This window comes from Phyllobates terribilis, unplaced genomic scaffold, assembly GCF_046119375.1.
Source record: "Phyllobates terribilis strain yellow unplaced genomic scaffold, ASM4611937v1 Scaffold_3__8_contigs__length_932513732, whole genome shotgun sequence".
In the NCBI taxonomy this organism is placed as follows: domain Eukaryota; kingdom Metazoa; phylum Chordata; class Amphibia; order Anura; family Dendrobatidae; genus Phyllobates; species Phyllobates terribilis.
Window position 1 is genome coordinate 836,986,710 of NW_027362763.1, and position 26,283 is coordinate 837,012,992.

Genomic DNA, 26,283 nt, shown 5'->3' on the forward strand with positions numbered 1-26,283 from the left:
CTCTTCAATTTGTAATTAATTCTCCCCCTGCAATTTTGTCATGTCCAGGAAAGTTGACTACAATTACATAGACCTTAAAATTCTGAATATTATGTACAATTGTAGTTGGAGATGGTCTTATAGCCTTTATCTTTAACATGTTTGTCCATGATTTTCTTTCTTATCTCTCTCCTTAGCTTTTTTTGGTCCATGTTCAGTGTGGTACACACCATGATTCCAAACAGCACAGTGACTACTTTTCATCCTCTAAATAGGCAGACAGACTGATTACAAGTTTGTAGACACCTGTAATGCTCATGACAGGACACATCTTAGTTTAACATGCTCCTATGCTCAAATTATTTTCAATCTTTTCTAGAGGTTTTTGTCCAGGTCATTTTCATTAGTTCGGGGTTTTTTATTTTTTCAGTTTTTCAAAAGCAATGTCTGATTTTCATTAGTTGATATTCAATAAAATTACTTTTGTCAGTTTCAAGTTATTTCAGTGACCATTGTGGATTTTTCTTACTTTAACAGAAGAGGAACAACAATTTTACCATGAGGGTAGATATGGGGGTTTAATATCAACTTTTTATTTTGTAATTTAGATTTTATTTGTTCACATCAAAAGTGTGAAAATTGTCCTCGAAACCAAAAGGTGCAAAATGTAAAACAAAAAAAAACACTAGCAGTGAAATGGATACTCAAATATGCTTTAAAAGGAGCACTGTGTGCCCTTGATGTGGCCGACAGGCTCAGTGCACCATTACACCCACGGGTTTTGCATGTCCCCACCTACCTCACAGGTGATTGACAACACTGGTGCCTAAAATTTTCTGCAGACAGTGCTGACTCCAGCTAAGCCAGTGCTGTCAATCACCAGCGAGAGAGGTGGGGACATGCAAAACCAGTGGGCGGAACAGTGCACTTCTCTTAGCCACTCCAAGGGTACACCAAGCACTCTAATTAGTATGTTTGACTATACTTAAGTTTCTGTAGAACGGAGGTAGCGATTAGAGCATTAAAGGTACATTTTTTTATAGAAGCTATATCCCATACAAGGCTATGTAACATCTATCCTTTGGATAAGTATTAATTTTGTAAGATAGGAACAACTTGAAACACAAAAAAATGTCGGAATTACATTTATTTTGTATCCATTTCTCCACCTTTGAAATGTTTTTCCTGTTTTCAAATACATTGTAGGATGAAATAATTAGTGTCATTCAAGACTACAGTGCGTCACACAAAAAATGAGCCCTCACACAACTATGTTGACCGAAAACTAAAAGTTATTACTTTTGGAAAAAGGAGAGGAGAAAAAGAAAGCACAAGTGATGAAGGGGTTAAGCAATTATACCACTTCATATAATAACGACTAGAACAATTAACGTCAGAGATATACTTTTGTGTATGAACTATCACTCTTGCCAATGAGAAAGGATATTATTTTATTATTTGTCACTGACTGCTAAGATAATTTACATAAAGAAATTATTGTTAGGAATGTAAACTAGGAGCCAAAATAATAGCACCTTAAAGGGGTTGTCTCAGAACAAATATTAATGACATATCAATGGCGTAGATAACTCTTCACTTTGATTCATGACATCTGTCTCAAACAATTTCCTTTGCTCTTCTCATTGTGACAGCCATTTATCTTGGCTCATGCAGCAAAGAGCTCTCATCCTATCGTCCAATAAAACAAAGGTGATACCATGTAGTTAGATGCTTTTAACTGCAGTCTAGCCTCATGATAACAACCAGACAACCAGTGCATTCCTGGAAAATGAAAGTGCAACGTGATAAAAATTATTAAATAATTACACCACTTTATAATCTTTTATCAAAGATGTGAGATGGCAATTGATAAGATATTGTAATGTTTGCACTGAAACATCCCCTTTATTATTCATCTGTATAATAATAGTTCACAGTCAAATAGTACAGGTGCTTCTCACTAAATTAGAATATCATCAAAAAGTTAATTTATTTCAGTTCTTCAATACAAAAAGTGAAACTCATATATTATATAAAGTCATTACAGAGTGATCTATTTCAAGTGTTTATTTCTGTTAATGTTGATGATTATGGCTTATGGATTATTTCAATAAAGTATGTCCAGAATGTGCATTAATATACTTACAGGTCGCTCTCCAGACTTCTCCTGCATCATCTGACTGCAGCTTTTTCCTCCCAGCTCACACCATAGTCTGTTAGTTTCTTTCTTAAAGGGAATCTGTCAGCAGTTTTTTGCTATGTAATCAGAAAGCAACATGATGTAGAGGCTGAGACCCTGATTCCAGTGACATGTCACATACTGGGATGTGTCTTGCTGATTCAATACAATTAGTGTTTTATCAGCAGGAGATCATCACTAGAGGACTAGGAGTCTTGTGCCTCCTAGTCAACTGCTGTGTGTATCACAGCCCTAACTAACTGGCAGCTTTCTGTCAATATACAGTGTACACAGAAAGCTGCCAATCAGTGGTGTGGGCGGGGTTATACAGAGCACTAGTAGATTTGCAGCAGAGAAAACAGAGATTGTATCAAAATGACAGCATGCAGACCAGCAAGTAACATCACTGGAATCAGGATCTCTGCCTCTACATCATGTTTCTCTCAGATTACATAGTAGAAACCTGGTGACAGATTCCTCTTAATGCAAGTCTATGAGAGCCTTGTTCTGAATGTCATAGACTTACATTGAGACAGTCACATAGAAACACTGTGTGGAGTCGGATGGTCACAACTGTGGTCATATGGTATAGGAGAAGACCAGAGCGGTGCTAGAAATGGCAGTAGACACTGAACTTGTCTTACTGATAACTAATAAATGCTGAAATTAAACAAAAACAAAACATAGGAGTAGGAATTTAAAAGGGTTTTCCAAGACTTAGCAATTGATAAAGCGGGTGTAGGTTAAATCAATATGAGATGAGTGGAGGTTCGACACCCAGCACCTCCACCGCTCATCTTAAACCTGCTCATGCACTGAAGGGAGAAGAACATTGCCCAAAAGATTTTTTGCGGTCTCTGCCAAGTATGTCGCTTTATCTTTAATGGAGTGGCCATCACTGCTGTGTTCTGACCCATACATTGCTTCTGCCAGAGCAGATTTCTGCTGATCAATCTCACATTATAGATTATCAATTGTTAAAGAGGTTGTACACTACTCGAACACCCCCTTCTCAATACCTATGTTTTGCCACGGTAAGATAATAACACCAATATTCACCTCTGGTGCCGGCGCCATTTCAATGGTGTCGGCACTGGCTCTCCCAGGGATCGTGTGACATTGTTATGTGCTGCAATCCCTGCAGCCAATCAGCAGTGGTTTCATTCTCTGCACCTTCAGATAACTCACATACATCTGGAGGAAATCAGAGTTGTGGCTGCACACTCACTTCCTCTGGATGTATGTGATTTGTCCAAAGGTGGGGAGAGTGAAGTGGCCACTGATTGGCAGCAGGGAACGCGTAACATAACAATGTCACGTGATCCCTGGGAGAGCCAGTGCCGACACTGCTGGAACGGCACCGGAGGTGAATATAGGTGTTATTATTTTACAAGAGGGAAGCATAGAGATTGAGAAGGGGTTGTCTGATTAGTGGAAACCCCCTTTAAGTCCTCTTTAATAAAGAGGTGACAGTTTTATCAGCAGCTTCAGAAAGGCTAATGTCTAGGGACCATCCGACTTCACTTGACAAAGTCACTCTTTCAAATGTGGAAATCTAGGAAAAACAATATATAATTATGGAGAAGACTTTTAACTGATGCAAAAAAGTTTTTTTTTTAAATAAAATATATCAGTAAAAGAAAGTTTTCTTCATTAATGTCAGCAAATTTCTTTGCCGCTTAGAGACAAATAAAATCATACTGATCTAAAAGAATATTATAGGGACCCAGTAAAAGCACAATGACATAGCAAAGACAATGATCAAATGTTAAAAGGAGACTAATATTTAAATGTATCTGTCAAAGAGACATAGTCTCATTTCAACGATATCAGCAGACTGCAGTGCAAATAATCCCCTGTGCATATGAATAGTAAATCAGATTCCATAATCCACAGACAGACACGTCACTTTATTACATTTCTGTTCTGGGTTTATGTAATTTCCCTTATCTCTATAGTATTTACATTACATTTCTCCATCTCTTTGAAACTTTCTTTCAGTACCGGACGGATTAAAAAGATATTTTCAATCATGGATTACAAAGGATATTTACCCTTATCAAGAAGCAATTACATTACTTCCACCTGTATACAAAGGGAAGGATTAAAACCCACTGCTAAAGTGAAGCCCAGACAAGATACTGCAGAGTCAAAAGGATTTGAGCAGTTGTTAAGAACATCACTCCAATTAGCCGAGGTCATTTCAGAATTGTGGCGTATGAAATGTCATATACAAAATGGATTTCAGAGATGGCTTTTCTTACCCTACAATACATTGTGCCTACATGTCTGATTAGGGCTCTTATGTGCTGGTATTCCACACAGAACAAGAAGCAGGAACAGTATGTAACATGTACTGTCAAAAATAATAAAATAGAAGGAAAACATTTAAGAAATTTAAAGGGAATCTTTTATCAGGTTTTTACCTCCTAATGTAGAGACAGAGACCCTGATTCCAGCTATGAATCACTTACTGGGCTGCTTCCTGTAGTTTTGATAATCTCCTGGATTTACCACCAGAGGACTAGTAAACCTGCTGCCATGTAGTCCTCTGTATTATGAGCTCTGTATAACCCCGCCCCACCACTGATTTGCAGCTTTCTGCCTATGCACAGTGTAGGCAGTGTTATACATTCAGAAAACTCGTAGATCTGCAGCAGTGATTTTATCAAAGCTGCAGCAAACAGCCCAGTAAGTGATCACTGGAATCAGGGTATCTGTCCCTACATCATGTTGTTGTTGTAGTAACTCCCCCTTTCCTTTAAAAAATTCTCTGGGAGCAGATTCTCAGGGAGATCAGTGTCCAGCCCATAGATCTTAACAGCTAATTTACATATTAAGACAAACATGGATTTCGCTGGAATAAAACATTTAAAGACAGATATCAAGTAATCAGACCTACATGCCCATATAGATGGCTTAGGTTGATCCTATGACAGATTCCCTTTAATGAACTGGGCCCCATGAGTGTATCGATCCTGTGATTTCCATAACTCCTACAACTTTTTATCCTGCTTGGTGTTGCAATTTCCACATTGAGGAGTGTATTACATGACTCAGGACTGACGATACCATTAAGAAGTTTATCAATCCGTTTTCCTATGTACTGCAATGAACACTGTTCACACTGAATAATGGACATCACGCATGTTGTTCTGCAGTTAATAAAAAATTTCACGGAATATTGTAGTCATGCTTTTTTTTTTTTAATTACAGAGCTTCAAAGACCACAACTTGGCACGTACTTTTATAATGACCTATATTATTTAACCATGTACAAGGTGACATCTTGTTCTCCACAATTTTTTTCTCTACTTTTGGGTGAGAGGATTTTTTGTAAGGATTGCTCTTCATACATTGAGTAGTAGCAGTTGCAGATAAATGTCACTTCTAGGTCTGGTTGAGAATAAATCATGTGATTATTGGGTACCAGTTAGGCGTTATAGATGCTAGAGTCTAAAGTTGCATTGCACTACTGGCTGACAGCTATAGAGCCCAACTCTGCTATTTAACATGCATGCTCGGCTGAGTGGGCTTGTATTGTTTTATTGAGAATAAGGGACAACGTTTCTCCTACCGGAGATTGACATGCCTGACATGCTAGAGTAAGGAAACTTATAGGCCGTACAATGCTCCTCTGGGAAATTATATATTCAAATTGTCTCCTTGAAGAGGAAGAGGGCTTAAACTCTAGTGCCACCTATTGGAAGTAACAATCCTAAAAATCAATGTTGCCCTTTTAACGGGCCTTGACACATGACTAAGGATAAAAGCAAAAACAGTATTTAAATTTCCTAAAGAGATGAACAGAAATATAATTTGGTATGCATGCAACGTGTAGGCGCATGTTCACACAGGCCACTAAACAGACAAAACCTAAGATAAAAACAAAATGAGCAAATACCCTACAGAAAATAAATAGCAACAGTGCATGAAAATAATATAGGGTACTTAGTTAATATAATTTTGAGCAAAAAAATGAAAAAACCATTCCACCACATCAAGGTGACCCTATTCGGGACTATCCTAACCTCTAATATTAAAACCTTACCATATGCCAAATGACGTAAATGTCAATAAAGGCCGAGCAAGACCGAAACTAAAGGACACACAGCCATAAAACTCTATGCAAATAAGGGTATGGCCTCCCTTTTCTTTCAGCTGGACATTACGTTTATATAGCTCCCCATGGCAGGGTGTCCTTTAGTCGGGGTTTTGGTCCTGCTCGGCCCTTATTCACATCTATGTCATTTGACATATGGTAAGGTTTTACTACTAGAGGTTAGGTAGGACCGTCCCGAATATGGTCACCCTGACGGGGTAGGATGGCTTTTACATTTTTTCATCAAAATTAAGTTAACTAAGCACGCTACATTATTTTCATGCACTATTGCTAATTACTTATTTACTGCAAGGTAGTTGCTCATTTTATTTTTATCTTAGGTTTTGTCAGAATCTCAGTTTGCAGACACGTGCTTCGGGGTGTTGACCCTCCTCAGTGCAAAGCATGAGATCTAATTTGGCACCACTTCTGGACTTCTCTGGCACAGCACCTTATGACTTTCAGGAATAAAGGATCAGGCATTTTTAAATAAAAGTATGGAAATCCTTCTTTCTTCTTCCTGACAAAATCTTCAATCAAAAGAAGACCTCAACATTAGATAGTTTGGTCCTGATAAAATCTGTGATTTTGAGGACAATTTTTGTCTAATGTGTAGGGAAGCTATAGCAAATCAGTGGTGTAATTTTACTAGAAAAGCCATTGTACCTCTTGAAGTTTATATTAATACAATGTAACAAAAGTTATAGCCATTAAATCTATGGACTAAGAAAAACTGTATGCCCGTAATTATTAATACAATAAGAGCCACACTCCAAATCAGTGAATGCTTCCAATTTTAAAAGGGGTTGTGCCCTTTCTGAAACTATAGGCTATAAGCTGCAGATACATAACAAACTGAGGATTATTTATCCTCCATGGGTCGATTGCCGGTTGTCCACAACTATTTCTATTTATTACATGACTTGTATCTTGCATTTTTATCAGTTATTTCCTCTGCACTAGAAGCCTGAGCTGCTTCTCTTTTTGCTTTCCTGCTTTTATCTTTAGTTTCTCCCCCTCCCATTGTCCATAGACTTTTATAGGCAGCAGGTGTAATTTTATCCTTCACTGAAGATTTGTAGACAGATTTGAGCAGTGCTTGAGAATGAATGATTAGTGCAGGAAACAGTAACTGAATAGTGGGGCAAGTGGGGCTTTATCTCTAATAGACAGGTTTCAAAGTTTCTTAGAACAATACAATTATGAAAAAACAAAAATGAAGTTACTATTCTGGGGAACATTTTAGAGAATCGAACATACTATGACATCATAAATTATAGAATAAGTACTTTTTCTTACCTTGTTACTTGAAGAAGTCTCTAAACAACTAAGACAGGAGACCACAGGTCTCGACACACATTTCGCTAGCTAGCTTATATAACGAAACGCGATTATCTTTAGGATTCTTCTTAGAGTTTACATTTACATTACTATGTTAATAAAAATGAGTGAAGAGGGAATCTTACCAAAACACAAGTGTTTCGAGGAAAGATACACCAACATCTGATGCCCCCACTACCACAATATGAGCATTGATGGTAATTTTGGGCTCCAAGGTAAGCTTCCGATTAATGTGGTACAAAGCATAAGGCGCCTAGAAAAAAAGAACACTAAATTATATTCTTATACAAATTCATATATATATTGTAATCAATTATCGAGCAGTACATTAATTATTCACATTTATTCATCTCTTAGGCTTTTTTTCAGCTGTTTTTGCTACTATTTTCACATACAACAAGAAATAGGGGCCAATGATTTATTTATACTAGTGAATTATTGGAATAAAAAAAGGGTTCGGAAACCAGCTCACCTCCTCGGTCCTATGCGTCAGGATAATCCTATTGGTTCCCACCTATTCTGGTACGGCAGATACATCGATGACCTCCTCTTTATCTGTAGGGGTGATGTGTCTGCCATACCAGAATTCATTCAATACTTCAACAATAACCACTGCCTCCAACCTGTCATTCACCCATTTTGCACACCTCTCCCAAAGATCAGCAAGATCTGATCACTCTCAATAGGACACCTCGACAAACATATTATGAAGATAAGACGGTTTTATCATTGAGATACAGTCTGCAGTTTAAACATTAAATCTATTATCCACAAACTATTCTTCATGAGGATTTCACTTTATCTCATTTACTACAACCTGGCTGCCAAATAGTAGCTAAAAAAGCCTTGACTTTGGGTAATATTCTGTCCCTGAGTTTGTTTCAATCCCATAAACAACGCAAAACTTGGCTTGATATTCCAGGCTTTTATAGATGCAGTAGTGATCGTTGTAGAACTTGTCAACACTCTGAAACTGGGAAGGAGAGGAAATTGATCCAGTTTCTGATTCACGAATCAAGATGGTGTGGTTAAAATCATGAAGTCTTTATTTCAAAGATTTAAAAATTTCCAAACATCAAAAATTAGGCTAAAAAACATCCAAAACTCTCCATATGAGGAGATGGTAGGGGGGACATAGGGCAAGGAAATAGAAGAACCAGACGCGTTTCGAAAGCAGGAGCGTTCTTAAACTTGGTTTAAATATTTTCTTTTTATACCTTAAACACTCTGAAACTACACATTTTTATAATGATTCTAGTGGAACACAACAATATAAAATTAAAAGTTTTATTAACTGTAATTCTTATAATGTTGTGTATTTTATCATGTGTACCGCTTGTAAAAAAAAATGTATGTGGGCTGCACTACAAGAAAATTGAAAGTTCGTATCTCTGAGCATTTGACTGATATCCTTCCTTCCTTCAGTTCACATTTATGAATTTTCATGCTAAGCATTTTGTGACTCACCATCAAAGGCATACAAACTCGTGTATTTGGCATTGAAAGGGTCGTTAACCCATTGAGGGGAGGAGATGTCAGGAGACGCCTTTTAACAAGAGAGGCTTTCTGGATTTATAACCTCGGCACTTGCTATCCGGAAGGTTTAAATGCACACAAGCAGGTGATGTTTCACTACCTATAGTATGGAATGTCTTTTCAAACTTTTTTTGTAGAGTTTTATCATACGTCGTTTTTTGTTTTTTTTCCTCCTTTGTTGGGCTTTTCAGTGTTTTTGTCAGGTCGAGATTAATATTCACATATTTTCGAAAAATGTGCATGTTGTCACTGGCTCCTTTAGCCAATTATGTGACCATTATGTAACCATTCTATTGGTCACCTCCCTATATATAGTTTCACTGGTATCCATTATCATGTAGCTTTGATAAAGAACGCCTGTGTGTGTTTGAAACGCGTTGCTTTGCACTGTGGATTCATGTTTTTATTTTTTTTAAATAAATATTGTAATTTTAGGAGCTGGAATTTTTCCTTCTTTTTCCGAATTATTGGAATGCTGCTTCAATCTCTTCCGCAGCGCCACGTGTGCCACATTCATTAGCCAGACAAGTGGTGGTCGGATCTGCCTTTGTTTTTTAGCAACTTTTGCAATCAGAAAAGTGGCAGACAAAATATTTTATCTTTCAACATTTTTTTTTATGCCACAAAATTGGGATAAATATTCTGAAAAAAATTGTCCCATAGAAGCTAATTAAGTTTTCACAATAACATGCAAGTGATTTCCAAATGGAAAACTACTATGCTATTTATAAAAAAAAAGAAGCAAAATGATTTAATGGAAAATCCTATTTGCCATATGTCATTTTAGAAACTGGTTGGCACAATCAATTTGTACTTCAAACACTTCATACAAATAAATGATTTAGTGAAATTATAATATATTGTTGATTTGAAGTATTAGGGAATATTTCTAGGACACAATGTTAGAAACGTTTTAAAAATGTTTTCTTACTACTGCTATGAAAAAAAGAAAAAAACTGCATAAAAAATAAACATCGTCATCATCGACAAAGTCAATAAAACTAGTAATATGCAAACTAAAATAACTATAAATACGATCCCATATTTGCTCATTTATCATTAAATCAGATTCCTATTTAATCAGACTTCCTTTGTTACTGAGTTTTTGCATCTGCACCAAATTTTGGAAATATGAGCCAAATTGTATTATCTTCTTTTCTCCATTTCAATGAGCACATGTCCTGCTAATCCAAGCTTTGTCCAGAAGAATTCTGACATCCAGTGGCCACACAAGGTACCTTACAACTGGGTGATATGGCAAACAGAATAAGAAGGCTTTCAGAATTTATACCATATCCAAACTGAGTAAAAGTTAAAGTAAGGGGGTGTTCACATTAGCCAATAAGATGGATTAAAGTAAAAGTGCTGTTTAACTCCTTAACGATTTTCCTAGACCTGTCTGTAAAATTTTTATTTTTTAGTCAATGGAGCTGTATTAGGGCTTGCTATTTGCATAACTATCTGTATTTTCTACTGATACGATACAAAGTTGAGGATTCACCATGACTAAGGCTTGAACGCCGAAATGAATCGGGCTGATATGTCAGTCACAATTTCTTAAATCACTGTAATAAAAGTGAAGTTTTATACTTACCTTTTCATCGCTCAAGCATACCTATTTTTCCTATCATTTTTGGATTGGGATAGTTCATTTTAGATTTCTAATGGATTGGACATATACTGTGTTCCAAATTATTATGCAAATTGGATTTAAGTGTCATAAAGACGCAATTTTTTGTTTTTCAAATAAACTCATGGATGGTATTGTGTCTCAGGGCTCTTTGGATAACTGAAATCAATCTCAAACAACTGTGATAATTAGTTCGCCAGGTGAGGCCAATTAAAGGAAAAATACTGCATTTTGCGGACTATAAGACGCACCGGACCATAAGATGCACCCCAAATTTTGGGGAGGAAAATAGGAAAAATATTTTTTTATTAAAATGGTGGTGAGTCTTATAGTCCGATTTTACGGTAGCTTACCGGGGAGTGGCGGCTGCGGTGGAGCGAGGTCACAGGAGGCAGGGTCACTGCTGCAGAAAGTGGAAATGTGGGGGACTCCGCTCAACGCCGACATTTTCTGACAGCCCAGGGCCCGCAGCGCCAGGACACCCCCTCTTCCCAGCCCGGATCTGGCAGCATCGCCCAACTCCTGCTGCCGCCACCAACTTCCTGCAGCAGTGACCCTGCCTCCTGTGACCCTGCTCCATCACAGCTGCCCTCCCCGGTAAGCTACATTTGGATTATAAGACGCACCCACATTTTACTCTTAAATTTTGGGAGAAAAAGTGTGTTTTATAATCCGAAAAATATGGTACTTAAGAAGGATGTTCCACATTATTAAGCAGGTCACAGGTTTCAAGCAATAAGAGAAAAAAAGGATCCCTCTGCTGCCAAAAAGCATCAAATAGTGCAATGCTTTGGACAAGGTATGAAAACATTAGATATTTCACAAAATCTTAATCGTGATCATCGTACTGTGAAGAGATTTGTGACTGATACAGAGCACAGATGGGTCTATGTAGATAATAAGGAAGGTTTCTGTCAGACAAAATCTTTGGATTAAGAGAACAACTGTTAATATACCATTACAAAGCAGCAAGCAGGTATTTTAAGCTGCTCGTGCCTCTGAAGGCCCGTAAACCTCAAGGTGTAGGATCCTCCAGAGGCTACTCCAATGGTTAATATTCAGCCACCCCTAAATAGTGCTCACAAGCAGAAACGGTTGCAGTGGGCTCAAGACATACATGAAGACTAGTTTTCAAACAGTCTCGTTCACTGATGAGTGCCATACAACCCTGGATGGTTCAGATGGATGGAGTAGTGGATGGCCACCATGTCCCAACAAGGCTGCGATTTCAACAAGGAGGTGGAGGAATCATCTTTTGGGCCAGAATCATGGGGAGAGAGCTGGTAGGTCCCTAAAGGGTCAATGAAGGTGTGAAAATGATCTTGGTAAACTATATAAAGTTTCTGGCTGACCACTTTCTTCTATGGTACAAAATAAAAGAACAGCGCCACCCGTAGCAAAATCATCTCCATGCATGACAAAGCACCGTCTAATACTGCAAAGAATACCTCTGAGTCATTGCTATTATGAGCATAAAAGGAGGGAAACTCATGGTGTGGCCACCATCCTCCCCTGACCTCAACTCTATTGAGAACCTTTGGAGTATCCTCAAGCAAAAGATCTATGAAGGTAGGAGGCAGTTCACATCAAAACAGCAGCTCTGGGAGGCTATTCTGACATCCAGCAAAGAAATTCAAGGAGAAACTACCCAAAAACTCACCAGTTAAAAGGATGCAAGAATTGTGAAGATTATATCAAAGAAGGTGTCCTATGTAATCATGTAACTTGGCCAGTTAATATGCATTTGATTTAAAAAAAGTTTTGATTTGAGTACATGTGACCTCTGAATTCTGCAAATTCTACAAATGACCATTTTCAGTTCTTTACAACATATAAATTGTTTGGAAACTCTGTTGTGCATGATAAGTTGGAACACTGCATTTTGAGTTTTTGTAGTTTTGAAAAAAATACTGTTATCATTGGGAGGTTTGTCCTGATTTACACTTTAACTGTTGATGATTTTAACATAATACTGACTGATTTGCATTGACCATTTAGGAAAATCTAAGAAAAATACGTATATCGAATCAGTATTCTGAACAACGCTGAAAAAAATGAATGTGCTACATCAACTTGTCATAAAGTGACAAGTAGGGAAGTAAACCAGACAAGTAGTAAGAGCTGTGGTCAATGAGTCATATGACCCCTTTCTATTACGAGGAAAGTGCTCGCAGGGAGGCATCAAACAGGCCTTTAATGCTATCCAGTGCACTGCGGTTCTATGGAAGCCTTAGGCTCTGTTCATATTGCCAACCAGAGCCGCTTCGGGTGTTTTTCTGTTTTATGGCAGGAATAGAGCAGCATGCAATGCATTTCTTGGTGTAACGAAGATGGAAACCTCAAAGGAACCTCAGGGACCCCATTATAGATCAATGGGACCTGACGGGTTGTTATTGTAATCATATAAAGTACTGCTAGTACTCTGACTCACTGTTGTACTCTCAGAAAACAGTTTTACATATCACAAACCTAGTTTAAAAATAATCAATATGAGTTAATAAAATCAGTAATCAATAGGCATGTTAAAATGTTGATCAGGGCAAATAAGCCAATAAGTGTTAACTATACAATGGAAACAAATGTTTTTTTTTAGGCTATTATCAAATATCAAAGTAATTTATTGTTAATATGTGTTAGACTGGATGCACACTACAGTACACATCAGAAGCTTTTCCCAGCATATACTGTAATGTTGCTATATGCGACCATTCATTAGACGGAGGCCAAAAGTGTGTTCTTTCAGCCACTGTTTGGCAGGTATGTGACTGAATACTGTTTGTTTAACTGTATAGGAGAGGACAGGAGGCTGCAATTTTCTATAACCAGGGAACCAGGGACACTGCAAAGAAACATATAACATGAGGTATATGTTTCTTCACAATGGGCCCCTATAGGGTAAGGATGCCACAGCATCCATCCTGACAGTGGCTACAGTCCAGGTCCTGTTCCAGCAACTTGTGCCGCTAGATGGCACTGCACTTATTCTGCAGACGGCACTGATGATGGAAAAGGTGGTAGGTCACTAGGCCATGCAGACGCGGTCATGCCAAGTGTAAACTTACCCTGGTTTGTATCTTCTAATAAACCCAGCTACGTGACGCAATCTGTTATATTCCCGTTGCTGACCCTGGACTGACCCTCCATTTGCCTGGCGATTCTGATTTTGATTCTGTCCTCAGCCACCTCCTGACCTTGTCTGTGTCCTGATTTTGCCTTGTACCAGGTTTTTACCTGGCTAGCCAACTTTCTTCTGCCAGGTTGCTCCACTGACCAGCAGCTACTACATGGATGCAACCCAGGGAGTCTCAGTTTTAATTCCTAATCCCTGTAAAAGGGTAAAATTGTGAAGGCAATGGTACATCAGGGACCTACTAAACAGAATGGCTGTCACAAAGTCTGTACGTGGAGGCCATATAAAGGACTGCTAGTTTTCCATGTACAGATTACCCTTCCAACTACTTTTTAGCTTAGCCCCATTAGGACAGAGCTGTGATCGGTGACTACATTTTAGCTACAGTCTGCAGTAATCTGAGAAACACCACCTGTCAATCACTGGTTCAGGCTGTTGCTCTCTCCCTCTCCCCTACAGTTCTGCCTCCTCATATTGGCTCCTATCACAGGGTCATTAGCAAATCTGAACATGAATAGTGGATATGATTGCAAAGTACAGATTACTAACCACCAGTGAGAAAAAGTTTATTAGTATATTTGTGGCAGTCATCCCCATCTGGGAGGAAAGCTTCAAATTCATAAAGTAAAATGGAAATTCTTGTTAAAATTAACACGAGAAGACTTGCTTTGGATAGCAATGCAGAAAGTACAAAAATGATAGAAAACAGAAGAAATTATATTAAAGACTCATTGGAGGGATAAGACCTAGACGACCATAAAAATCAAGTGAATTTCTGTTTTTAACAATGAATCAAAAATTTTACTAGCTATTTTAATGGGTCTAGAGTATGTGCAGGCTATTAAAACAGGAGACTGAAAATCAGCTTTTCTATCACAAATCCCAAAAACATGACGACTGTCCAAATCCCTGCCCACAATTTCTTTTTATCCAAGTGGCCAATTAAACATTGAGACCTTCTAGCAGACGCAGAGTGAACTTCTTGAAGTTTTGCTTGAGGCTGTGTTGTAATTCTGTGCACAAAATGTATAAAAGAGTCCTGCAAAGTTTGAAAAAAATTGTTATATCTTTAAAAGGGTTATCAGTTACTGTACCCCTTCTTAAATGCTAAAGTGCCCCAGGTAAAAAAAAAACAAACAAAAAAAAAACACATTCTCTACTCCCAGCCCAGAGCCTTTCCAGCGATGATGGTGGTGTTTCTTCTGTGGTCATGTGACAATGTAATGCAGCTTTCACAGTTCCATCAAACGGAACGGTTCTATCTCATAAAAGTGTGAAGGCTGCAGCCAATCAGCTATAACTGATTGGTATATCTTGTGAACGCTGCAGTAGTCAATGTCATGTAACCATAGGGAAATATACTATCGGTATCACCGGATAGGCTACGGTCCGGGAGGAGAGTGTTTTTTAGCACATTGGCATTTTAGCATTTAAGAGGGGGCTGTCCAGTAGTGGACAACCCCTGAGATATTTCTCCAGTGGGTACGACACCCTCCTGGAGTGAGAATTTCCACCCTTTGGCTACGGACCCATTATCAGTATTCGGTCAGTATTTTTTCTCAAGAGTGGGAGCCAAAACCAGGTGGGGAACAATCAGAAAAAGGCATAATAGAAACAAGTCACCAATTCTGCATTTATCACCCACTCCTGGTTTGGCCCCCACTCCTGAGAAAAAATACTGACCAAATACTGATAGTGGGCCGTAGCCTTTGGGATACAATTTCTATAATTTATAAATATGGAATAGCAATAGCATTGATGCATTCCTCCCTAGTGATTACCATAAGGACTTCTTTAATAGAATAAGTTTTCCACCTTGCAAACAGCTGTTTCAGACTTGTTAGTTGTCATAAGGGCAAGATATAGAACCATGGCTCTATGGAGTGAGGCTTCACAAGAAACCAGTGAGGATTACCAGTAATGTTACAGCGGGGTAGAATGAAACAAGACAAATAAAAGCCCACTAATGCCAACACTGCCTTTTTTAAAGCGCATAGCTACCACTGAACACCATTTTAGACTTTATGAATATAATTTATGTATGTAAAAGTTATTTGAAAAATACACATCATATTTCTTATATTGACTCTTAGTCACATACAGTATTATAATCCAGGGGTGCATTCATCAGAGCTGAAATCTCGCCAAAGTATTAGTATGATCGATGACTGCATGCCCCATCGCATGCATCAAAGTCTCCATGCCTCGGCTGCCAGTAGAGGCTTTAAAGATGAAAGAATAAGGACATGGTCCCTTCCTCACCTGACCATTCAGAACTTGTGAGCCCTTTGTAAATGGGAGATTTATTGTGCCGGAAATCAGTACACCTCTCCGAACAGTGTCTGGGAGGCTGTGGTTGGTGTTGCCCAAAAAGTTGATCATCAGTAGATTAAGAAACTGACAGACTCCATGGATGGAAAGATAATGGCTGCTAGTGAAGAGAAGGGGGGCTATATTGGTCACTGATATTTTTTGAAATGTCAGACATTTATTTTTGTACATTTTGAGATGTTTGATTATTATTCTCACTGTAACAGATGGAAATAAACAATTGAGATTGGAAATTTACATTTTCATTTAGTTGCATAATAATTCTGCAGACCAATAGCTGCCCAATAATTCTGCGCACATAGATATTCTCCGAAGAAAGGCAAAACCTCACTTTTACAATCTGAGATATTCAGGTTTCAGGTTTATTAACCTTTAGGATTGACCAACAGCACTGTAGCTGTAAAATAATAAAATTATTAATGAAAAATATAAATTGCCTAATAATTGTGCACACAGTGTATGAAATAGGAACAGAACAATTATTCAGCCTTTTTAAAGTGGCAGTCTCATCTTATAAAATAATGGTACTGCTAGGATATTCCATATTTTGGGGTGGAAGCACATGCACTTCTTGATCCTGGCCATATTGGAGTGGTATGACATATGCTCACTAATTGTGGCCATTTTGTTATAGAACCATACCTGTTTGGAGGTGTAATGAAGTGTAATAACATGTACTTTATAACTGCAGCCATTTTGGAACAGAACAAAATATACTTGATAATTGCGGTCATTTTGGAGTCGTACGACATGTACTCAACAACTGAGGTCATTTTTGAGTAGCATGATCTAGGTCTGTTATATCATCACTATGCGTCTAGCACATGTGTACCTTGATCTCTCTGAATTCTGAGTCTATCTTTGCCCACCATCATGCAGATCAGATACATTTACTCCATTATCTTAACTGTCTAGTATATAGAGCACTAGCCTAACCACTGAACCTTACCCCTGAGGAAGCCACCTCCTGTGGAGATAAGCGTAGGGTCCTCATTCCCAAATGATGTTTTTCCTATGGTCCAATTCACGTGAGTGACTTGGGTGCCTACGCACATGACACTTTATGGCACATAGATATTGCTTGCTTTCTTTTATATTTTTTGAAACTACTTTATTTATTGTACATTGCACCTTTCTTCTTTACTAAATACATCACTCAAGGGGTGTTGTCCATTCACACTTATATCAGATATCCACCACATTTACATGGCTCTATTGGTTATCATGCTGGTCATATCCCAGCGACAATTTTTGGCAGGAAATAGGTTCTAGTGCAATGTGCGTATCTTTAAATGTTATTATCTTGTCTAGGTTTTTATGTTTCTTATATAATAAGATTTATATTGTTTAAATTTAGTAAGTGCAACCGATCTCTTGTATGTGTTTCTCCTCTTTTTTTTTTTTAAGATATGCCATCAGTTTATTATCGGTGGCATTCAAACCTCTGGGACCACCGATAGTAAAGTAATGGCATATTCTAGTGATATCATTATTTTATAAAATGGGACTATCACACTAAAACAAGCTGAGAATCCTCAGAATGATGAGGCAGCAGAACTAGTTTAGCACTATATCTGCTTTTCTGCCTTTTCACACAAAGCTGGTGACCAAAAGCGCTGCGGTGCAGGGAATACTTAGTAAGAGGAACTACAGTATGGCTCCTTTAATCTCGTGATCAGTGGAGGTCCCAAAGGTCAGACTCCTCTCTGATTATAAAGTAATGACATATCATAGCAAAGTACCGTCACTTTATTATATGGGAATACTTTTTAAGTAGCAATTAAATTTTTGCCCCCTTAGGTTCAGGCCTATATGATCTTTCCTTACATTTTTTTAAGTAAATTAATCTGGTTAAGTTAAGTATTTATTTACTATGTTCACATATATAATAGACATGTGCTTTCTCTGCATTCGTAATGACAATCAAACACTACAGTAAAGCGTTGCCCTACTTGTGCCTCCAAAAATGTAGATATCGCTAGTGGAGAGAATGTCTCATGGCCCTTTCTTAATAAGCATATGAAGAATCATTTATCTCATCGATATCTGCGAAACAGTCTAAGGTCTACGAGGTTTCTGCATTTATTATCCATAGGGGGAGGTCTATGGTTTCCAGCTAAACAATATGTGTGGCAGCAATTTCCACAGTAACATTTGGGTATATGAACTGTTAACACTCTCAGGGTTTAAGAAGATAAAAGACTCCTATGACTCCCAAGACATGCACATAGCAACAGATTTTCTTTCATCGGACCTAGAAACAGGATCCCTGATAAGTACATTGACGTAAAAGCGGACATTATACAACTACACCGCGCATTAGTCAGAAAACATATGGAGTACGAGCTATCAATCATGATATGAAGATATCTGCTGGTAATGCTTGACGGGTAATTAAACAAAAAGGTATAACGTGGAGGTATTTATCAGATGCTGTCTGGGCTTGTTTTCCATGCCATAAGCCCAACGCTATGTCAACTCATCAATATTGCATAAGGTTTGAACAAATGTTCCACGTGGACTGCAGAATGAACATACAGATGCCTTTCAGTACAATGTAAATAGCTTTGGGGTCCAAACAGAAGGAAATCAGTAATTGTCAACCTTTGCGTCGGTACTGCAGCGTAGTAATTATGAGCAGCACTAAAGATCTGTATGAATATGCCGATCTTCAGTATAGGGCTCATGCAGACGAGCATATAAAATCAGAGGTGTGCTGTCCGATTTTTGATTGGGCTGCACACTAACCAATGTTATAGAAGAAGGCTGTTCAGATAAACGATTGCACTCTCGGTCCGACTGTACGTGAACAAAAAAAAAGAAATTGCAGGATGCACTTCTTTCTTCCTTGTATCAGATGAGACTCCTCCATTTAAGTCTACAAGTGTAAAAAAATAAAATAAAAATTGGTTCCCACATAGAACATCTGAGTGACATCCGAATTTTATGGATACATTGATACATTTCTGTTATAATCTTAGGAAACTGTATTTGATCATTTTCCTTCTTTTAATGTAGATGTATGAAAACGGATGGCACACGTATATCACACAGATATGAAAATGGACACACAAATGACACACGGATGAAAACCGGATTCAAATTAGTTGAAAATCATCTGAGTATTCTGGATGATATTTCATACGCTCGTCTGCAGCCGTCCTTAGATTCTACCCGATTTAAACACTGAAAATTGCCATGCAAATTCCTTAAAAATGTAGCCAGAGCACCTGAAACACATTAGACTAACATCAGCCGAAATTGCGGATATCGAAGATGTTCCGACAACAGTCTAGTGCATTTGGGGCCCCCGGACAGATGATTGTCGGGGAAATAAGGATCTGGAGTGTCTGATTTTAGATCGCAGATCCTTTAGTTCTCTCAGAGATAAGCCATGGCCAGAGAGGTCTGGTAGTGACTCTCTCATAGAGAACACAGGAGCACTCAGTAGAGCGAGCACTCCTGTGTATGAGAGAAGTGGCCAAGATAGCTAAGCCATTTAAGGTGTATTGGCAGCTTCAGCTAGATGTCTCTTGGTCCTTGAGTGGTCTGAGATATAAACAAGCCTTCAATTTTTTTTTTACTTTTTTCATCCATTGCCTTTTGAGAGCCATCATTTTTTTTATTTTTCTGTCAATGTAGCAATATAATGGTTACAAAGAGTTGCAATTTTTAAAGGAACCGTTTTGGAACACATATAGTAGATTAGAATGTTATTATTTTACGGCATTCTCAGAGTGCTATAAATGACTTTTTTAGTATTATTTTAGTGGATTACTTCAATTACATTATTTTATAAATGTTTACTTTTTTTTCATAATAAAAACCACATTTATTAAAAAATATTTTACTATTGCCATGTTCCAAAAGAAATGCCTCATTATTATTTACACTCGCAGAGCTGTGAAAGGGCTTAGTTCATGCAGGATGAGTTTCCTTTGGTACAATTTTGGGGTATATATGACTTTTCGTTCACTTTTTATTCCTTTGTCTTAATAAATGAGCAAACACTAATTATTACATTGTAATCTATTTTTTTTTAACCCCGAAGGTGGTTTGCACGTTAATGACCGGGCCAATTTTTACAATTCTGACCAATGTCACTTTATGAGGTAATAACTCTGGAACGTTTCCACGGATCCCCCTGATTCTGAGACTGTTTTTTCGTGACATATTGTACTTCATGACAGTGGTAAAATTTGTTTGATATGACTTGCATTTATTTGTGATAAAATTGGAAATTTGGAGAAAATTTTGCAATTTTCAAACTTTGAATTTTCATGCCCTTAAATCAGAGAGACTTGTCACACAAAATAGTTAATAAATAACATTTCCCACATGTCTACTTTACATCACCACAATTTTGGAACCAACATTTTTTTTTGCTAGGAAGTTATAAGGGTTAAAAGTTGACCAGCGATTTCTCATTTTTCCAACAAAATTTACAAAACCATTTTTTTAGGGACCACATTACGTTTGAAGTGACTTTGAGAGGTCTTTATGACAGAAAATATCCAAAAGTGACACCATTCTAAAAACGTCACCCCTCAATGTGCTCAAAACCACATTCAAGAAGTTTATTAACCCTTCAGGTGCTTCACAGGAAATTTTGGAATGTGGAAGAAAAAAATTTACTTTTATTTTTTTCACAAAAATGTTACTTTAGACCCAAATTTCTTTATTTTCGCAACGGTAACAGGAAAAAATGGACCCCAAAATTTGTTGTACAATTTCACCTGAGCACGCAGATAACCCATATGTGGGGAAAAACCACTGTTTGGGCGCATGGCCAGGTTCAGAAGGGAAGGAGCACTGTGTGACTTTTTGAATATAAAATTTGTTTGAGTAATTAGCGGAAGCCATGTCGCGTTTGGGGAGCCCCTGATGTGCGTAAACAGTGGAAACCCCTCACAAGTGACACCATTTTGGAAACTAGACCCCTCAGGGAACTTATCTAGATGTGTGGTGAACACCTTGAACCCCCAGGTGCTTCAAAGAAGTTTGTAACGTAGAGCCGTGAAAATAACAAAAATCAAACTTTTTCCACAAAAATTATCTTTTAGCCCCAAATTTTTTATTTTCACAAGGGCAAGAGGAGAAAATGCAACCCAAAAACTGTTGTGCAATTTATCCTGAGTACGCCAATACCCCATATGTGGGGAAAATGCACTCTTTGGGAGCACGGCAGGATTCAGAAAGGAAGGAGCACTGTGTGACTTTTTGAACGCAAAATTGGCTGGAATTGAGAGCGGACGCCATGTCGCATCTGGAGAGCCCCTGAATGCGCCTAAACAGTGGAAACCCCCCCCCCAAGTGACCCCATTTTGGAAACTAGACCCCTCAAGGATTTTATCAAGGGGTATAGTGAACATTTTGAACCCAGAGGTACAACACAGAAATTGATAACATTAGTTAGTCATATTGAATAAGTTGTCATTAGTCTTGAGAGCAAGTGCTCGCTACTTGAGTTTACATCGGGTACTCGGGTACGCACCAAGTATCGCGGCTGCTCGAGTCCCCACCCCGCATGTTTCACGCTTATTAGACACCCAGAAAAAACATGCGGGGATCGCTTGTACATGACAGGCAATCCCCGCAAGTTTTTTTTGGCTATATAACAGCCGCAAAACATTTGGGGCGGAGACTCAAGCATGTCACTTGAGCACCCGCGAAACTCGGTGCATACCCGACCACCCGATGCAAACTCAAGTAGAGAGCACTAGCGCTCAACACTAGTTGCCATATCGTCATCATTTTTTTATTTACTTTTCAAAAAATCCCAAGCCCAAAACAACCCTAACCCCAACCCTAGCCCTACCACAACCCTAACCCTAACACAACCCTAACCCTAGCACAACCCTAACCCTAGCACAACCCTAACTCTAGCACAACCCTAACCCTAACACAACCCTTACCGTAGCACAACCCTAACCCTAGCACAATCTTAACCCTAACCCTAGCACAACCCTAATCCTAGCACAACCCCAACCCTAACACAATCCTAACCCTACCACAACCCTAACCCTAACACAACCCTAATCCTAACACAACCCTAACCCTAACACAACCCTAACCCTAACACAACCCTAACCCTAACTCTAGCACAACTCTAACCCTTACTCTAGCACACCCTAACCCTAGCACAACCCTAACCCTAGCACAACCGTAACCTTAACACAACCCTAACCCTTACAGAACCCTAACCCTAGCACAACCCTAACCCTAACACAACCCTAACCCTAACACAACCCTAACGCTAGCACAACCTTAACCCTAACACAACCCTAACACAACCCTAAGCCTAACACAACTTTAACCCTAACACAACCGTAACTCTAACACAAGTCTAACCCTAACCCTAGCACAACCTTAACACAACCCTAACCGGAACACAACCCTAACACAACTCTAACCCAAGCACAACCCTAACCCTAGCACAACCCTAATTCTAGCACAACCCTAATTCTAGCACAACCCTAACACAACCCTAGCACAACCCTAACCCTAGCACAACCCTAACCCTGACACAACCCTAACCCTAGCACAACCCTAACCCTAGCACAACCCTAAACCTAGCACAACCCTAACTCTAACACAAGCCTAACTCTAACACAAGCCTAACCCTAACACAAACCTAACCCTAGCACAACTATAACCCTAGCACAACCGTAACCCTAACACAACCCTAACTTAGCACAACTCTAACCCAAACCCTAGCACAACCCTAAGCCTAGAGTTTATTTTTTTTGTGCCGTTTCTCATGCGGTATAAGTGATTAAACTACTTTATTCTTTGGGTAGGTGCGATTATAGCGATACTAGATTCATATCGGGATTTTATGATTGACAGCTGTCCCACACTAAAAAACGCTTTTTTTTGCAAAGACTAGTTTTTGCATAGCCATAATTTGAGAGCTATAATTTTTCCATATTTTGGCCGACAGAGTCATGTGACAGCTTGTTTTTTGCGGGACAAGTTGAGTTTTTATTGGTACCATTTTCGGGCATGTGACATTTTTTGATCGCTTTCTATTCCGAGTTTTGGGAGGCAGAATAAACAAAAACCAGCAATTCAGGAATGGTATTTTTTTGGGGTTTTTTTCATGCCGTTCTGCGTGTGGTAAAATTGATAAGGCAGCTTTATTCTTAGAGTCAGTACGTTTACAGCAGTACCACATTTATATAGTTTTTTTATGTTTTATTTTATAGAAAAAAAAAATTTTGTATCGCTTTAGTCTGAGAGCTGTAACTTTTTTATTTTTCGGCTGATGGAGCTGTATAGCACCTTGTTTTTTCTTTACCGTGTTCACTAAAGGGGTTAACTAGTGGGACAGTTTTATAGGTCAGGTCGCTCCAGATGCGGCGATACCAAATATGTGTACTTTTATTGTTTTTTTTTTTTTTCATAATAATATTTATTTATGGGTACAGTATATTTTTATTTATTTTGGATTTTTTTTTCATTTCTTTTTAATATTTTTACATTTTTGTTTTTCACTTTCTGATACTTTTATTTGCTTTTACACTTTGTCCCACTATGGGACTTTCACTTTTTTCAGCGTGATCGCTTGTATAGCAAAGGGATGCAGCAGTATCTCTATGCTATACAGCCTGTCAGCGCTGCACAGGCAGAAGTTACTGTGATCGCAGACTGCGCATGATCAAAGTAACTTCCTGCTGTCTGACGACATCGGGTCACCATGACAATCACCGGGACCCAGCACAGACAGCACGGACGCCGGAGAGGAGGTAAGTAAGCGGCGCTTACCTCCCCTTGCTCCTGGAATGCTGCGATTGATTTTGATCGCAGCATTTCGGGGGTTAATGTGCTGGGAGCGGTGCGGCACCACTCCTAGCACATAGTATTGGGTGTCAGCTGTGACAATCAGCGAACACCAGGCGGCGATCGCGCCAGCACAGCCTGTGTGCGGGCGCAATCGCCAGGACGTAGTAATACGTATTTGGTCCAATAGGCCCAGGGCACAGATACATATTAATATGCCCCACATCAGAAAGGGGTTAAACAGTTCACCATGCATGTTATAGAACATGTCAATTTTATAGTTTGAGTAGTTGCAGACACAATAATTATCTGTACTCCTTTTCAATTTCTTTATTTTCTGAGCATTTTGAATGAGAGGAGGGTATATTTGTTTGTTTTTTTCCCTTACTTGTATAATACAGCAAATTCATTTTATATTGCCACGTACAATGAATTATGGCTGTCAGCATAATCTGACAGGTCTAATATGTGCAGTAACATAGCAGATCTAGGGTCACTGGTATCTCCCTGGCTGCCACAGCAACCCATCAGCACCTTGAAATCAGGCCATGGGAAACCTATGCGGTAAGATTATAAGTATGCGCACGTGTGTGTACTGTATGTACAGTCATGAGAAAAACTAAATACACCCTTCTTTGAAATGAGATGAACAACAACACATGACAAATTATACAGTCGCCTTATTTATTAACAAAAAGAAGGATAAAATGCAGCCAGTTGCTGTCAATCAATGCCCTTGATAAATTGACCATCAGCAAACGTGACCACCTCTATAAAAGCAGAAGTTTTGACAGTTTGCTGATCTGGTGTATTCAGGCATATGTTAATAAAATGCCAAGGAGCAAAGACATCAGCAATGATCATAGAGAAACAATGGTTGATGTTCATCAATCTGGGAAGGGCTATAAGGCCATTCCCAAGCAATTTGGAGTCCTTCATTATAAAACAGTTTACAATTTTCCCAGGTGTGGACGTCGCAACAGATGAACCCCAAGGTCAGACATAGCAACGCTCAGAGAAACTGAAAAAAAAAACCAAAAAAAACCCCCAAGAACTACAGCTCAAACTCTAAAGGTCTCAGGTAGCATGTGAAATGTTCGAGTTGATAACAGTACAATTAGAAATAGACTGAGTAAGTATGGCTTGTTAGGAGATAGCCACTTCTATCTGAAAAGAACATGGCAGCATGGCAAAAGTTTGCAAAGTTAACCATAAGCCTTCTGGAACAATGTACTCTGGACAGATGAGACCAAAAGTGGAGTCGTTTGGCTATATATTTTTTTTAATAGCATTCATTGTATGGGTGATGGTACAGTTTTATAGTTTGGGTCGCTACGGATGTGGCAATAACAAAAGTGCACTTTTTGTTGTTTGCTTTTTACTTTTTGTTTGTACACAAAACAGCACTTTTAGTTGCAAAATATTTTTCGCTTATTTTTTCATACTTTTTTAAAAAAAAATTTTACATTTTTACTTTTTTTTCTCCTTTTTTTGTCCCCCAATTGGCCCATACAGCAATAGTCTTACAATTTGCACCATATAATAATTCTGCAAACATCTTGTAATATTATCCCCGATCCTGTAGTAATGTCCCCCATCATGGTCCCCATCTTGTAGCAATGTCCCCTGTCCTGTTCCCTATCTTGTAGTAATGTCCTCCATTGTACCTCTCTTCAAATACACATTAAAAAAAGATCCTTCTCACCTGACCTCGCTCCTTTGGCGAATAGCGTCCTCTTCTCTTCCACAACCGGGGCGGCTCATGGCAGTGACATCATAAGTTGCTTGTGACAGGAATGCTGTTGTCAGCTGCCGGCCTCTGACTGATTAGTATCGCAGGGCAGAAGGCTGGTCTTTGCGCCGTGTCATATTTCCAAGGAAGCACATTCAACTGAAGATAAGCGCTAGTGTGACGCCTCTTCTCGGAAGCCCCTGTTTACCCTGGGAGATGGGGGACTCGGAGTCAGGTCCTGTGATGGAGAGATGGGGTGCAGCCGTGGCCCAGACCCGCTCCGTGCCCAGGGCCGTCACATTAAAAAGGGTGGTATGGGCTTATCCGTGTTGAGTGGCTGGTTACGACTACGCCACCTGTGGTACCTGGTGAAGGCCACCAGCGCTGCTGCAGTCCGCTGAGGCTTGGTGTTAGGGCAGCCGGCATTGTTACTACTCCCCACAGGAGGAGCAGGGCCTCAGGGCAGAGGGATAGGATGGAGGGGGTAGTAGTCTAGAAAGCCTGCGTAGTGAGGTGTAGCGCAGAATAAAGAGTCCGGAGG

The 26,283-nt window shown here is 38.9% G+C and overlaps 1 protein-coding gene across 3 annotated transcripts in view; it reads right to left on the reverse strand.

The window, feature by feature from the left end:
• Positions 1 to 26,283, reverse strand: part of CFAP61 (cilia and flagella associated protein 61) — a 423,133-nt gene that overhangs the window by 233,218 nt on the left and 163,632 nt on the right. For all 3 annotated transcript variants that reach the window (XM_073672462.1, XM_073672463.1, XM_073672461.1), the window contains one exon: positions 7,727 to 7,854. In XM_073672462.1, coding sequence (XP_073528563.1) covers positions 7,727 to 7,854 — 128 coding nt within the window. The remainder of the gene's footprint in view (positions 1 to 7,726; positions 7,855 to 26,283) is intronic.